The sequence below is a fragment of the Ascaphus truei genome, chromosome 2, assembly GCF_040206685.1.
Source record: "Ascaphus truei isolate aAscTru1 chromosome 2, aAscTru1.hap1, whole genome shotgun sequence".
In the NCBI taxonomy this organism is placed as follows: Eukaryota; Metazoa; Chordata; class Amphibia; order Anura; family Ascaphidae; genus Ascaphus; species Ascaphus truei.
This window is the reverse complement of record NC_134484.1, coordinates 114,300,685-114,316,120: the sequence shown is the minus strand read 5'-3', so window position 1 is coordinate 114,316,120 and position 15,436 is coordinate 114,300,685. Positions and strand designations below refer to the sequence as shown.

Below are 15,436 nucleotides of genomic sequence, written 5' to 3'. Positions count from 1 at the left end.
TACTAACTATATAAAATCAACTTCCTAAAAATATTACAGTCGCACAAAATTGTAATCTTCGCACAATAATTGTAAACTAAGTTGATGTTTTGTGACCTTGGAATGTGTACATGTATATATAAAAAAATCAACAGTGAAAAACTGGAAACATGAGGAATGTATCCATTTAATTGCAAGACTGGAGACTAGTGATTTGATAACAGAGCATTACCCAGACTCACAATGCAGGGAATGGGGGTACAGGTAATGAGGAGCTTTTGTTACTGTAGATATTTCAAAGTGGAGGAGGACATCTACATTAGAGAAACTTATTTATTTTCTGGTCAACTGAAATTCTCTCTAATTCATGGGAACGACCTCAGCAGGCATCATCATTTAACCTTAAAGGTAATTTACCTAGCACTGTTTTTCTCCCAGTAGTAGTTAGTAAAAAAGACTTCATACTATCTACTGTACACTGCAGATGAAGAGAAAAAGGCAGCATCTTTTCAAGATTAGAGTACAGTACTTACTTCAAGAGCTCGTAGTTTTTCTCGTTTAATCTTGGAGCATTCTCTCTCCAGAACTTCTCAGATTTGTGCACTGGGCTCCATTCCAGTCTTCCTGATTTCAGCTCAGAACTGTACTCATCAAATGAGCTGCAAGGGTGAAAATGCAAATATTTTACACATCATTACTGCTGTGTAATAATGTTTAGGTAGAAAATGAAATGAGAGTTGCTTAAAAAGTACTGCTACATGTTCACATGAAATGCAACATTAACTTTCCATAGTATGTCTAGCTATAGCTCAATTAATTGTATCCCCAGAAAACAGGACATAGTCATGCATGCCTTACAGTATCGCTTGGTTTCCATTGTATTCTATGGTAATGTTGCTGTAGAATACTGCAGTATAACCCAACATACGAGACAGAACAACAAAGCCTACTACATCTGTAGTCTAGCACCTAAAATGAATATACACAATCAAGGGTCTATCCCAGCAGTTTAACCAACTTTAAGTTAATAAGTGTGAGACAGATCATTTGCAAAGTTAAATAATCAGCCTTTCAAAACCCTGTATGGATTGGGATTCACATACTATAAAAACAGCACTCAAACCCATTTGTAGATCAAGTTGAGCAGCTGGTAAATATACAGGTAACAATGCAGTGACTTCCATTCAACCGATGAGACCCCAAATGTTCAAAAGCGCTATCTGTAAGTAGGTTTACTGGCTATGCACGTCTTTAACCCCGGCTGTAATGAAAAAGCTGTGTAATACGGCAGACATAAGGTTATAGGGGCCCATGTTAAAATGGGCAAGAAGTAAAAAGAATGACACACTGTGCTCATCTGCATGTCATTACCCAGTATTCCTGGCTGCAGTGGAAGCACTGTATGCCAACAGATAATGGGGAAAGCCAGGGTTGCATCTAGAGTCTCAATGAGGAGTCAAATGTCCAGGAAATTCACCAAAAAAAAGAATTACTAGCAACATAAGTCAGGGGGGGTCCTGCCATCAGGGACACCCGACGCGTTTCACCCTTAAGGTGGGGATCACTCCGGGATGAAGCCATTGAGACTCTAGATGGAATTACTCCTCCCCTGGGCTCTATAAGGACTGAAACATGGATGTCTACAGCCGAGTATTCTTTTGTCAAGTATTCAACAGCACAGGCTTTTTCATATGCTTTTTAGCACCAACATAGATGCTGAGCTGGGTAGCGGACTTACTCGTATCTGTCTCCCTTATTGCTCTTTGCCATAGTGTTTGTTGACACCTCAGCATGCTTTAGTGTTTTATTTTTTGGACTATTTCATACAGGGTTTGAGTGTTATATGTATTTTCCTTTTTTCCTCCCCTGTTACTCCCCCTTGGTTGTTATTTTTTATGCGTGCTGTTTTTCTAGCAATCATACGTTTATTTCAATTTATTTCTCTCTCCTTAGTTGCCTGATTTCATTTTGATATAATTTACAGAGATCTTATTTTCTCTTCGCTTTTCATGCAGCTAGGGTTTGTTGGGGATGTTTTGCACTTTATACTGTTTTGTATTACTACTCATATATGGATTGTTAGTTATTAGTTCATTTCAGTATAGTGCATTTAGTCCTTAGATTGTTTGTTTCTTTTGTTATGCTTTCTTTATATTTTCTAGCACATTTCAGGCTGCCAGCAGTGTTTGTATGTTTTTAAATGTTATTGTGTTCTACTGCTATTGTATTAAAATCATAGCCATTTCTTCAATTTGACTTTGGTTCACGTTTTTTTGTGTTTTACTCTCATATTTTACTTTAGGGTTATATTTAGAGTGCTGTTGTAAGGGATCTTGTTAGTCTTTTTTGTGTGTCCATATATATATACATATACACATACACACATAAAAATATACACATACACAAAAAGATGAAGTCCGCATGCACACTCAGAATAGAAAAAGATAATTTAATCCCTCAGGTAATCCCAAAAATCCCAAAAATTCTCAAGCTTGAGAAAAGACCTGAGAAAAGACCTTGTGGTCTGAAATTTACGTCACTCTGGAGTTTTTGGGATTGCCTGAGGGATTAAATTATCTTTTTTCTATTCTGAGTGTGCTGCGGACTTCATCTTTTTGTGTATCCAACAGACTGGTTGGTGTTCCCTGTCTATCTGCTAGCACCTGGATTCCTGATAAGTATATATTATCTTTGTGGTTTATGGTTCTTGCTCTGTGTGCATCCAGCATAATTTTTTTGTGTATATCTGGGGGGGGGGGGGGAGGGGGGAAATAATAATAAACTACAAAAAATATTTAAGAATTTTCTTTTTCGGAAATTACATGAGGGGAAAAAATGCAAGTAAAGTTTTTAATACACTTGCCCTGTCAAAAATTGCCATTCCAAAATCCTCTGCTCCTCAAAATGAGTACACGCAACATGCACTAAAGAAAAAAAGAACTCCTAAATGAAGCCAGCACGGTATAAAGCCTGGTCCACGTACAGCACATGGAAAGGTCACCAAGAGTTGGAGGATAAATGAGTGTGTTACTTTCATTTTTTTTATATATATTTTTATTTAAACATATCTCTCTCTTTCTAATAGTATCTACTGAGCAGATAACCAAATTATCTATAAATCTTTCTCTGCCCGAAATAGACTATGACGTGCGCCGAAGCCATAGCTCAGCAATATAGAATTCCACACTGGAGTATTTGACTGCGATGAATATTTATAGGCAATTCAAGATATCAAGTGGCTCTCAACCGCCAGAGAATGACTAGTCTCTTCCCCTCACAAACAAGCATACGGCTAAAGATTTAACTTGGTAAACGCTTAAAATGTTCTGTTTGGCAAGTTCAGGTGAAGTTTGACATTTGCCGTCAGAAGACACTGCAAAGCATAACCCAGGACATACTTGAAAACGAGAGATAACTCTCAATGTATTACTTCCTGGTAAAACATTTTACAAATAAACAATAATGAGCTGCAGGGGGGGAAAAAAAACATTAATTAAAATGCTGTACTGTAAAGTGAGAAGAAGAAGTACAGCATACAAGAGCAAAGCACTTTTAAAAATGTGATTATTTATACTCATGACAGATTTACTTAGGAAGACACACTGCCTGAGTGTATGACTACAAGACTTTTATACAAGACTATTTACAGCTTCTGTATTTTACATTGAACTGGGTCAGGTTCTGTGAAGCCAGTCTCCATATAAAGATAAAGGTTTTCGTCATTTAACTTGGGTTTTAAAATAATTAACACACATTCCCAGCTAGCTCAAACTCCTACACCCACCACTCCTCCTCACCTTTTTAACTTGGGAGGTCTTTTTACTTTGCTGCAAGAACAGGACCTACTATGGTTCTTCCCCCTCATACAGAGGTAAAGGGAAGGGTTCACAGTGTAGTGTAGGACCTGCATTTTTGGTTATACCTTGACGTTTGGTATGTAGGCTTACAACGTTTTGGCCAAAGGGTTTAACTAAATAACCAAGTAATTATTATTATTGAAGTATTTAAACTTTATACTTATTACCATATATGTTTTGTCAATTGGATGTAGCATTGGGCACCCCTGTCTTTTGTTGTATGGTTTTTAAAATATCCACATTTGAGGCCAACAATTTATATCCACTCCCCCCCCAAAAATTGAGGACTTAATAAGACATATGTCAAAGGGAAAAGGAAAGGTACATTAAAAAATGATTATTTTCAGTTTTGTATCCTGCTGTGAATGATATGGGATATTAATGATTCCTGGCAGATAATGGATTGAGGTGGTGTAAAAAAAAAAAAAAAAAAAAACCACATCATTACATGATAATTTGGCAGTGAGGGTCCTGCAGGGCCTAAGCAATTGTGAGCATCCAGCTATATCATGTTCCTATTCGAAGTATTTGCTTCTGCCTAAACTAGAAGATTTGTAAGGCAGGAATTCAATGTACTTTATTTTAATTTAATTTAATCAATTTGCTTTGGCAAGGGTGTTTTTTTCCCCCATAAATGCAGCTACATTAATGTCCCGAAAATGTATTTGGAGAAAGGTGTTTTTTTGAATTTTTTTTAATGATAATGTGCCATATTGGAAAAGTTTAAATCCTGGCATTTCATACGGAGACAATTTTGGCTTAGAAAGATACAGGTTGTGTTGGTAATAGCTGGGACTTCCAATGGAGCAGAGCAATTACACAGACTTTAATGATAGCTGAGGCTGGCTTGGAAGTATGGCTGTAAATAAATTAGTTACACAATAAACATGCTTATTTTTCATTTGAGAAAAGTTACTAGAAAATACTAGTCTACAAAATTATATGCATTCTACATTTTGCCAATACTATTAAAAAAAAAAAAGTGAAGTTGGCATTGTACTTTCCAACTGCAAAATAGTTGCTTTGATTCCTGCCTAAATACATTACGCTGTTGAATAGCATTGTCAGGATTATAAAACTGCAAGTTATATAAAGAAGCAAATCCCAAAAGATAGTAAAAACAAATACATTATCGAGAAAAAATAAGATACAACATTAGAGAACGACTTTGGACTAAATGGAAGCCCAAATGATCACAAAGCGCTCATAATACAGTATTTTTACAATGCTACAAACAGACGAGTCCTAAATTCATTTGTGTATCCTATCTTTCCGTGTTACAAATGTTGATGTTTAAGTAGTTCACTACATGCACCTAAAGCAATGAGATCAACATCTTACCTCAAATCCTGAACGCTCTCTCCAAGTTTTTCCAAAAGGAATTTTATATCTTCGACAATATCTTCATCATCATACTTCTGCTGTTCCAAGTTCTCAAGCTGCTTGAGAACTTTGCACTGGATCATAGCAAGAGCATATTCCTGGCGGGTTTCTCTTTCAGCAGATTTTTCCAGTAGATTCTACAGACACATGGATTGAACAGATTTACTGTAGGTCAATGATTTCAAGTGAATGGGCCAGAAGGTCTCTTAAGTCCATAGGCCCATATTTACCAAGCAATTCTATTCCATATTTAAACAAAAGAAGCCCAGTTACTTGGATATACTCACAGGGAATATATAATATAGAGATGCACTTAAGCTCATTGTTCCTAGTGAGAACACATCATCTCAGTCAGAACTTTGTGATTGCACAGAATATCACAACATATCCTGCCATGTTCCACCATAGGAGGCAATGAAGCCTGCTACATCTGTATATACAAACATACTGTATAGATCAGAACTCAGGGTCTCCCAAAGCATGCCTGCTTCGGTCATATCTCGAGACACACCTAGTTTTTTTTGCATTGAAACAGGGAGAAAAGGTCAAAAAAAAATATTCAATAACATCACTGTAACGTGCAGAGCTATCCCTTGTGTGTTCCAAGCAATGCTTATGTACCCGCTTGGCTTGTTGACCTATGTTAATGTTTTATTTCTCACAGAAGCACAGATTAGTTGATCCCTGGGACAGCTAATTATTTGGCTGATTTCTGGATTGTTCATTTACCACATCTATTTAGTCATGATAACTGGTCAAAGATCATTGCGAAAGTCCATCTTTTATTGATATAAACGATGTCAAAATACCCATGAGACGACTCAAATCACATTCTATGAAAGGTGGTTTTATGTAGAGGGTGGTCAAAGTTTTAAAATATTCCTATGTAGACCAGTTCCCAGTGTACAGGGCTGATGCCAGTTCGAGAGAGATCATGGCTTGATGGCTACATAATCTTGGGAAGTTCGTTATAATAGGATCAGCAAATTATGAAGTTAAGTTATTTCTGTGTGATGTACAGTAGTGAAAGTCTCATTTGCCAGGGGTCATGTTAATTAGAAAAAGAAAAATGAAAGACTGTAGAAACTGTTTGAGAATGGTATCAGTGTGCTTCTGAAAAATACATTTTCCATGAATGAGGATTGCGTGAAGAAGATGGTGAAGTGTTTTCACAATAAGGGCGCATCTTCCTTTGGAAATGTGTGTGAAACCACCTACATTTTATATGCATGCATGTATCTTCCCTTTCCTCTTTTTGTGGAACAAGAGGGGGAAAAATGCAACTACACTTACAATTTATGATAATGATATGACAGACACTGAGGAGAGGAGCAGTGAGAGCGCGACCGATCGGGGGCTGCTGTACTGCATCATACACTGCATCATACACTGCTTGTATACATTCGACTCCATGCGAATGTGATATTCTATGCTTTTACTGATAACATTTTGTTCCAGTCTGCACTATTGGGATTTTCTTTACATTATCCACGAAGGTTATCCCACTCCAAAGAGTGCATAGGAGACAGAGACAAGCAATATTGCCACAGATATAGGACATGCTTAAAAGAATGAGGAATATGCGAGTATATCCACTGCAGGCATTTCTTCAGAGCACCCTTCTTCATTGTCAGCCTTATTTGCACCATTGTGTGTTTTTTAACTTTCATATACCTGCGCTCCCCAATACTTGAAAAACATTTGAAAATTAATCCGCTAAAGGGTCAGAGCTGCAATCAACGGTTTTTCATTTATTTATATATTTGGTCCACTTTTCACTAAACTTGCATTTATATTTTATCTTCATTGCACTGACTAAGTCACTAAGATATCACTTTTCTAATTCAGTGTTCACTTATCTGATATAAGCGCCTTATGATAAAACAAAAAGTGTTGTCTAAATCCTTTGTGAATAGGGGAGGGGGAGTAGAAGAGACTCACATCAGCTTCTTATAGTCAATGTTTAGTGTGAATTACACAGTGCAATAGGGACAAATCTATAGATACACAGAAGAAATAAGAAAATCCCTGTAGAATGCACTCAGTGCGGTGGTATATGACTTGTATAGATTTTAAACCCTTTTATTGGAACAAATTAAAATTAATGTTGGAGTGGTATGGTAAATCTATGGCCAATCTATAGGGCAGACACATCCAAAAAATGATTTAGATTAAATGCAGAGAGATGACTGCAATAATCATTTTAGAGTGAATCCACCTAGAGGTTTAAATATACCTATCTGGTAGAATAAATAAGTATCATTATAAATTATTAACATAAACTCCAAATTCGCTTGCTGAATGTGGAGCACAAAATGTATCCCTTTAATGGCCAAATGTGAGGCCGTACAGAGGATGCAATCACTCAAACATTTACTACATTAAAATCTAGTGAAAGTGCACACATAGAAAATAAAAACCTATGCATGGTCATGATACTCAAGTTGGTTGGGTTACACAGGGTTAACCCTAAGTATCTAGTGAGGGTAGGTGGATGAATAAGCAAAAATCGGTGGCACCCAATATAATACGTAGCAGTGGTTTAATAATTCCACCTAAAGGTATGTGTAATAAGGAGAATTTGTGTAATGGTATTTCTTAGCTCCCCAGATTTAAACACATATGGAATCATGCCCTGCTTTTGTTCCTCACTGTTGCCTGCATTAAGCCAACGAATAAAGTACCTGGGGTGGAAAAAATGCAGGAATCCCTATTTAGGTACTGCAAATCTTCGTAATTTTGGGTTACCATGTACAAATTACAGAATGCCAGCATTAGAGTGGGCACACTTAGCGTGTATGTGACCTGGAGGCACGGCTCTATGGCCGTATCAGGTATAGCCTCTGTTTGTATTCGCTTTGTAGTTTAATTATATGGCAACTTTGTAACAGTTTCTAGCAGCAGTGTATTCAAACTGCCGCCTTCCCCAGGACATGAGCGTCGTGACGTCAGCGCGTACGTTTCGCATCACACGCTCTCAGAGGTGGGACCGCCCAGTCAGCGGAGGAGATATTTATACATGTCCAGTTGTTATGGGGACAGGGCGAGTGTTAACCCTTATCCTTGCTGGTTTGTAATTTCCAAAACAGGAAGTGTAGTATCCTTAGTTCACTCATGTAAACAAAAGGTAATTACTGTGCTACTTAGTACACACATTGTTTAGAACTACTACATGGTTAAACTCAGGTGAGATTAAAAAAAAAAAAAAAAAAAAAAAAAAAGAATAAAAGCAGAGAAAACTCCATAAGCAAGGGCCTATTGATTAGTTAAACGACCGTATGCAAAGCACATATATTATGCATTATAATAGATCAGCTTTTTGTCATTGCATTGCAATGCACAAATACAACACATAGTAATAGATCAGCTGTTTTTAACATAGCTAGAGATGGTGCATAATTGCAGATACTGAACCAATAGATAGTTAGGCATACTAGTTGATACTTCGTAAAGGCATTGTGTTGCTTGTTTAGAGAATATTGCTAAACTCATTTTACCAAGGTTCTTTTCACATTCCAATCTAATTGTTTGTAGTGTGTACCTGCATTGATTCCTCAATGGTTACATTACATATAGAGTAATTTGACAGATCTTATCTCAAAACTATAGGATATGCTAGATTAACCATTGGTGAATATTTAAATGAAAGGGGTAAAGAATGAGGGTAGACTAAATCACACAAAAGGTGAAAAAACAAATCCCTCATTTAAACCTTACGGTGCTAATGTTCCGAGATGGTAGATCCATCTGGATTCTTTTTGTAGGATCTCTTTATTCCAATCTCCTCCTCTTGGGCCTTGAGGCACATGTTATATGCCCATAAATAATAGGCCTGAGGTGTCACCTTGATAGACCTGCTGGATATGGTTCGCCAGATGTGTACCCAGGTGATTCCTAAATCGCACCAAGGTGCTACAAAACCCTGTGGCGTAGCGATCTAGTTGTTTTCCCCCACATATTGTTTCCTGCATACTGTATGCCCACTGCTTGATATATTACTCCAATGGATCAGCAATTTATAAATTGCTTGATAAAAGAAATTATACTACCATCCCAATTGGATAATGTCTTAGTATGATGTGAGAATCTGCAGGCTCTGCATCCTTGGCACTTAAAATTACCAATAGATCTCCTTGTCAGCCAATTATCTCTAATAGCTGGAGTGCAGTGGCAGTGTATGAGTTTATCCTTAATATTTGTCGCTCTCCTACAGTACTTACAAATGTAGGTCTGGGCTTCAAGACCTGCCCAAGTCACCATCCTCAAGGAGGATATGCCAATGGCGATTCAGAATACTGTTGATCTCGGACCATTGATTATTAAAGGTCTCTATGAAGCAAACAATTTTTTCTTCCGATTTAACGTTCTGCTTATTAAAGAGCAATGAGCTACGTACGGTCAGTGTATTTTGCTCTGTTATAAGTTTTTTGTTTTTTTTTTACGGGGTTTTTTTTTTTTTTTTGCTGTAGCCCCACTTGATAAAACGTAATTTAATTAGATTCGCTTCATGTTCAAATTCTGAGTCTGAGGAGCAGTTCCTCCTTACTCTGAGGAATGTCTTTTTTGAATTCCTGATATTAGACTTCGTGAATGGTGGCTGTCTGAACGTAACAGACTGTTCATGGCAGTGGTCTTACGATGCATAGAAGTCTCTAGGAGTCCAGTGGATCCTCTTGAGATTATTAAATCCAGAAAGGTTACTCTTTGTTCACTAACGTCATAGGTTAAGCACAAATTTATATCGCTGGTGTTTAGTACTTGAACAAACTCCTCAAATAGTTGTTGTGGCCCTTGCCATAGAACCAAAATGTCATCGATATATGTTGCCCATAGAATAATGTGCGAGGTATATCTTAGGTTCTCTTCACGGAAGACCACTTCTGCCTCCCACCACCCAAGCAACAAATTGGCATAGGTGGGAGCACATGTAGTCCCCATGGCCGTTCCTCTAAGTTGATGGTATATCTTACCGTCGAACGTAAAGAAGTTGTGAGTTAGGATAAATCTAAGCAAATCTACAATAAGGTTATTGTGGTTAGCAAAGTGACAGCTTCTGGTCTTCAGAAAATATGATACTGTATTTATACCCACTTGAGGTATAGAGCGATTCTACATCCAAGCTAATAAGCAATGTATTAACTTAATTATACATCATGCACACAGTATTTACCATACAGAGGGGTGACTTACTTTGAATGCAGCTAGAATGATCCTTGTCACTTTCTCTTTGACGGATTCCTGGAGGATATCTGACAAGACTGGCACAATATTGTAGCGACGAAGGTATTCGCACATTTGTGGGCTGAATGCTAGCAGCCACAGCGAGAAAATCATTTGATACTGAAGCTGAAATCCACATTTATTACTCAGCACTCCCATTATGCTGAAAGAGAGCACAAGGTGTTAAATGTTAGATATACAATTAAAATCTCTTGGTGCTAAATGAGTTTTGTAGAAGGGTCAAATAAATGCAGTGTTTGAAGGTCGACTTGCAGATGTAGCAGACATTATTGCCCCTGCTTGCGTGGTGTGTTTGTACTTGCTGCAACACACCAGCAGGTGCAATAACATCTGCTACACCTGTTTTACAAGTAGTTTTTTTTTTTATGACAATCCAATATTTTCCTGTTTTATTATTATGTAGGTAAGTTTTTCACGCTGGTCTGTGAAAATATATGTAAAAACACCCTCTTTTTTTTTTTTAAACCAGGATTAGAGCCATATTTACCATGCAATGCTATGCATAAGGTGAATTAGCTGTAAGCTGTGTGGTGACTCAGAAGGGATCTATGGGCCCTAAAGCTGTTAAATATACACCACATCCGTTATTGTTAAAACAGTTCCCAATGCATCTAAACTGCACAGTAAAATCTGTAACGGCTCGCATTACAATGCAGTAAGAGCCCTATTTTATAGTGCTATCATTGGATGCATTACATCTTGTTTTTATAAACGTGATAAAGAGGTTCCATTAGCAAGGAACACAGAAGCCTACCTAACAAGACTAGTACTTAGAAAGGGCATATTTATTGCTCACCTAAGGGATGTACTTGATGACCTAGATTTCATTATAAAAATCTCTTCCTCAGATGTGTCTCAAAAAATACATTTTAAGCAGGTCTTTGAAAAAACCTATTTGCAAAGACTGGTAAAAACAAAATCTGTAAAAGATATAGGCCCATTTTACGAATTGCGGCTCTATCAAAAGACATATGAAGGCATCTCAAGGCATAATAATGCTTAGTAAACGTAGGCTACATTGTAGGAACTAGGATTATGGGGATACACAGAAGGCTAATTCCAAATGTAGAGCTTGAGGTTTATGCAGCACTGGAAGTAGCACAGGAAGTAACACAAAGTTCTTGGTCCTCAAATGTTCTGGTTCCCCCAAGTTAAAAAAAATATATATGCTAAATAACTGCATATCCAGTTTAAAGCAGCAGTCCACACGTTGTTATATTTATTTTCAAGTATCTCCTTTTGCACTTTTAGGAGATGTTTTTATTTTTTAAATTCAGGAGATATGAGTAGTGGAAATTGTGTCTGGGAGGTCAAATATATGTCTTCACTGAGCTCGATTCAGTTTGAGGTTACCTTGGTGACCTTCGATGCCAGCGTTAAAGAAAACAATGATTTTAAACAGGAAAAAAACAAAACAAAGGGAAGATTTTTTTTTTTTAAAGAAGGAAGAAGAGCAGGAATTGACAGTATCATCATCCAGTTGACAAATCGATATAGTCTCCAAATTATTAAAGTGTATGCCAAAACATAACGTCAAGGGGCAAGATAATGGCATTATAGGTTTTAAATATATATTAGTCTTGTGGGTGGACTGCTGCTTGAAGTGATTTGTATTTAATACTTTGTATTTAATACTTTGAAGGTTGCAAAAATTAGGGTTGCCAGGTGTCCGTTTTTCAACCGGACAGGCCGGTAATTCTGATGCCTGTCCGGTAGAAAATCAGAGGTAATACCAATGTTGCGGCGGAAGCGTCGGCAAGCGCGTGGGCGGCGGATGCGGCTGGAAGAGCTGGCCTGGTGCTGAGGCTGCACGGTGGCCGGGCGCAGTCATCCTGCACTCATGCGTGTCATGTGCTGTCTAGTGAAGGAGAGGACAGCAGGGGCGGAGCCCACACCCCAGCGGAGACAGATTCAGAGACGTCTGCGCCCTGGTAAGAACAACATTTTTTGGGGGGGGGGGAGAGGGGGGCGGATAAGATGATAGGGCATGGGGGCCAGTCTGGGGAGATGAGATAATGATGGGGGGGGGGGGATAAAATGATGATGGGGCATGGTGGACAGCCTGGGGAGATGAGATTGAGATGATGATGTGGGGCCAGGATGAGAGGATGATGGGGGGCCAGGATGAGATGATGATGGGGGGCCAGGATGAGATGATTATGATGGGGGGAATAAGAGGATGATAATGATGGGGGACTATGATGATGATGGGGAGATAAGATGATGATGATAATGACGGGAGTCGGAAATGAGATGATGATGGGGGGCCAGGATGAGCTGAGATGATGATGGGGGGGGGAGGTGGGGGTATATTTTATATGTATTTGGTGGGCGTGGGGGTATTTTTTAAATGTATTCGGTGGGCGTGGGAGTATTTTTTATATGGTTTGGGGTGGCGTGGGGTTATTTTTTATATGTATTCGAGGGGCGTGGGGGTCCAGTATTGTTTCCAGTATTTGTGGACAAGCCACCTGGCAACCCTAGTGGCAATGGGTATTCAAGTAGATGAGTAGTGACACTTGTACTGGTAGGTTAAACCAACTAAAGTGTGAAAGGTACTTGCCAAATGTAAATGAAGCTGGCATGGTAAGTAAGGCCTTAACCCCAAATATGAAATATATGGAAAACCATAGGCCCTCATTCTCCAAAGGCTGGATTCTCCTTGGACCTGACAGCGTTCAGGAAGGTGGCATGAAGGCACAGAGTACTGATAATCTGCAGAGGTTAAACAAAAGCCATCATTCAAACCCTCAAATCTGTCTACCCACAACTGCCAGACTCTCTCTAATGAAGCAGCACTGCAAGAACTTGTAGAAAAGATCGAAAACCTTAAAAATGTTCGGTTTAGGGAGGTAAAAAGAAAAGATTACGGTCTCATCGAGTTCAAAAGCAGACACTTACATTATAGAGGTACAGAAAATTGAAGAATCTGTGGAGTAGGTTTTATCATTAAAAAGAAACAGAGAAACAACAGAGGAGTATGAAAGCTCATCTGAGAGAGCAGACAGAATAAATCGCTCAGTTGACAAATAGATACAAGTTTCAAATGATCCAAGTGTGTATGCCCCCGCATCAAGTGGAAGACTTCTACCATGAAATCAACCAACTTAAAGCTGCAGTTCAGTCTTTTTTTTTTTTTTTTTTTTACATTTATTTTTTTACTTCAATAGTTTTATGTGTGCAATCTCTAATTAGCTAAAGAACAGTATAGCTGCAGCTCAATTCGTTTTCCATGTATTGATAGGTCGAAATTTGGTGACATATTAAAAGCTGGCATTTGTTTATAATCTGCTTGACTGGCAGTGGAAGCTCATGAATATTCATGAGCATTCCTGCACTGACAATTGCTAGAGGGAGGGCAGGGCTGACAAAGGGGCGTGCCAGAGCTTGTGACAGGACATGAAGGGGCAGTGCCTTAGCAAATGGCTGTTAAAATAGAATACAAGAAAATTGGTCTTTCAAAGTTGTTTTTTTAAAAACAGAAAATGCTAAAAGTATTTTTTCTTACTACAGAAATGATTTATTAAAAAAAAACACACATGCAGGATACTGACTGAACTGCAGCTTTAAAGGAAATTGTCGCCTCTAGATCATTATGGAAGCTTTGAATAAAAAGCTTGGTGACCAACAGAAAGACAAAGCATCAGTTGACAAGTATAGTTATGAGAACAGGAAAGAGCGTGGACACAGATTTAGGAAAATTTGAAAACTTCTTACAGTAAGTACACCATTAATTAATTCTTCAAGAAGATTGAAAAAAGAAGACGATGGACATGGAGTGGACCCAATGGAATCAAGAATGAAATGGACTATATCCCAGCTAGCAAGAAACATATGATTCTAGACGTCACAGTCCATAACTGGTTTGACACACGAAATGGTCACCAATTGGATCACTGCAAATGACATCTTAATGCAAATATGGAAAGAAGAAAACTGATCAAAAAGAAGATGAAAGTGATCAATCAACATCAAGAACCTCAAATATAACAGCAGAGTATTTAAAAATAGAATCGTGGGGACACTTAAATAATTCTGAAAATTGAAATTTAAAGCATAGAAAGAAACTAAAGGAATTGCTCATCACGTAACGGGGTGCCTCACGACCAGTGGTCCCTGATCAGTGCCCAGAAAACTGTGCATCTGCTGCCACCATACTCCTTGAGTGTAGGCTCAACCCTATACAAGCCACTTAGGGCTACCTAAGACACAGGTTACACTAGCCAGACACAGGGAGTATAATACGTTTTAGGTTTATTATATGAGGACACAAAATGTATTCAAACACCCAGGATAGATATAAAATACAGGCGAGTGGCATGGGGGCAAATACTCACAAAGAGCGCAATCACGGTCCTAGTGAGGGCTGCAGATGCGCCTGAATAGTCCACAAAACCCACCCCCAATCATTGGGTAACTTGCCAGCAGTTCCGCAGAACAAAAGTCCTGGGAAGTGGCTAACAGCTTCTGGCTACATAGCCCACAATAGCTGGTAGCCTCCTGGCTATTGAGTTGGTGTGGGGGTCTCTACCCACCATTTGTGGATGCCCCAGCTCAAAAAAAGTCCTTGACCGGTGTAGTAGGGGCGAGCCTACTACCAGCCAAGGCTGCTGGATCCCGGAAAGCGAGGGGGTTAACACCTACCTGGTAAAGGCAGGTGATTAATGAGCACAGCTGGTCTGTCAGGAAGGCCATTAACAGGCCTGACAACTTGCTGGTGTAGTGGGGATGCTCCAAAACAAAGGAAAGTTACTCTACACATGTGCTGGATTAATCTCTGGGGGTCTCCCAACTATGAGGTTCACCCCCATGATCCTCTGCTGAACTCCACACAGTGCCCCTGTCAACTCTTCATACAGTGGCACTCACAAAAGGCCCCTGTCTCCTCTTTCCGCTCTGCAGCTTGCAGTTCTCTCTCCAGTGGCTACTCACAGAACCCTGTCAGCAGACACTGTTCCATCATATCTAGCGTGCTT

General features: G+C 38.8%; 1 protein-coding gene across 5 annotated transcripts in view; it reads right to left on the bottom strand.

The window, feature by feature from the left end:
* Positions 1-15,436, bottom strand: part of ATP6V1H (ATPase H+ transporting V1 subunit H) — a 106,907-nt gene that overhangs the window by 45,916 nt on the left and 45,555 nt on the right. For all 5 annotated transcript variants that reach the window (XM_075584362.1, XM_075584370.1, XM_075584383.1 and 2 more), the window contains exons 10-12: positions 10,410-10,602; positions 5,178-5,356; positions 513-638 (exon numbers count right to left, since the gene is read on the bottom strand). In XM_075584362.1, coding sequence (XP_075440477.1) covers positions 513-638; positions 5,178-5,356; positions 10,410-10,602 — 498 coding nt within the window. The remainder of the gene's footprint in view (positions 1-512; positions 639-5,177; positions 5,357-10,409; positions 10,603-15,436) is intronic.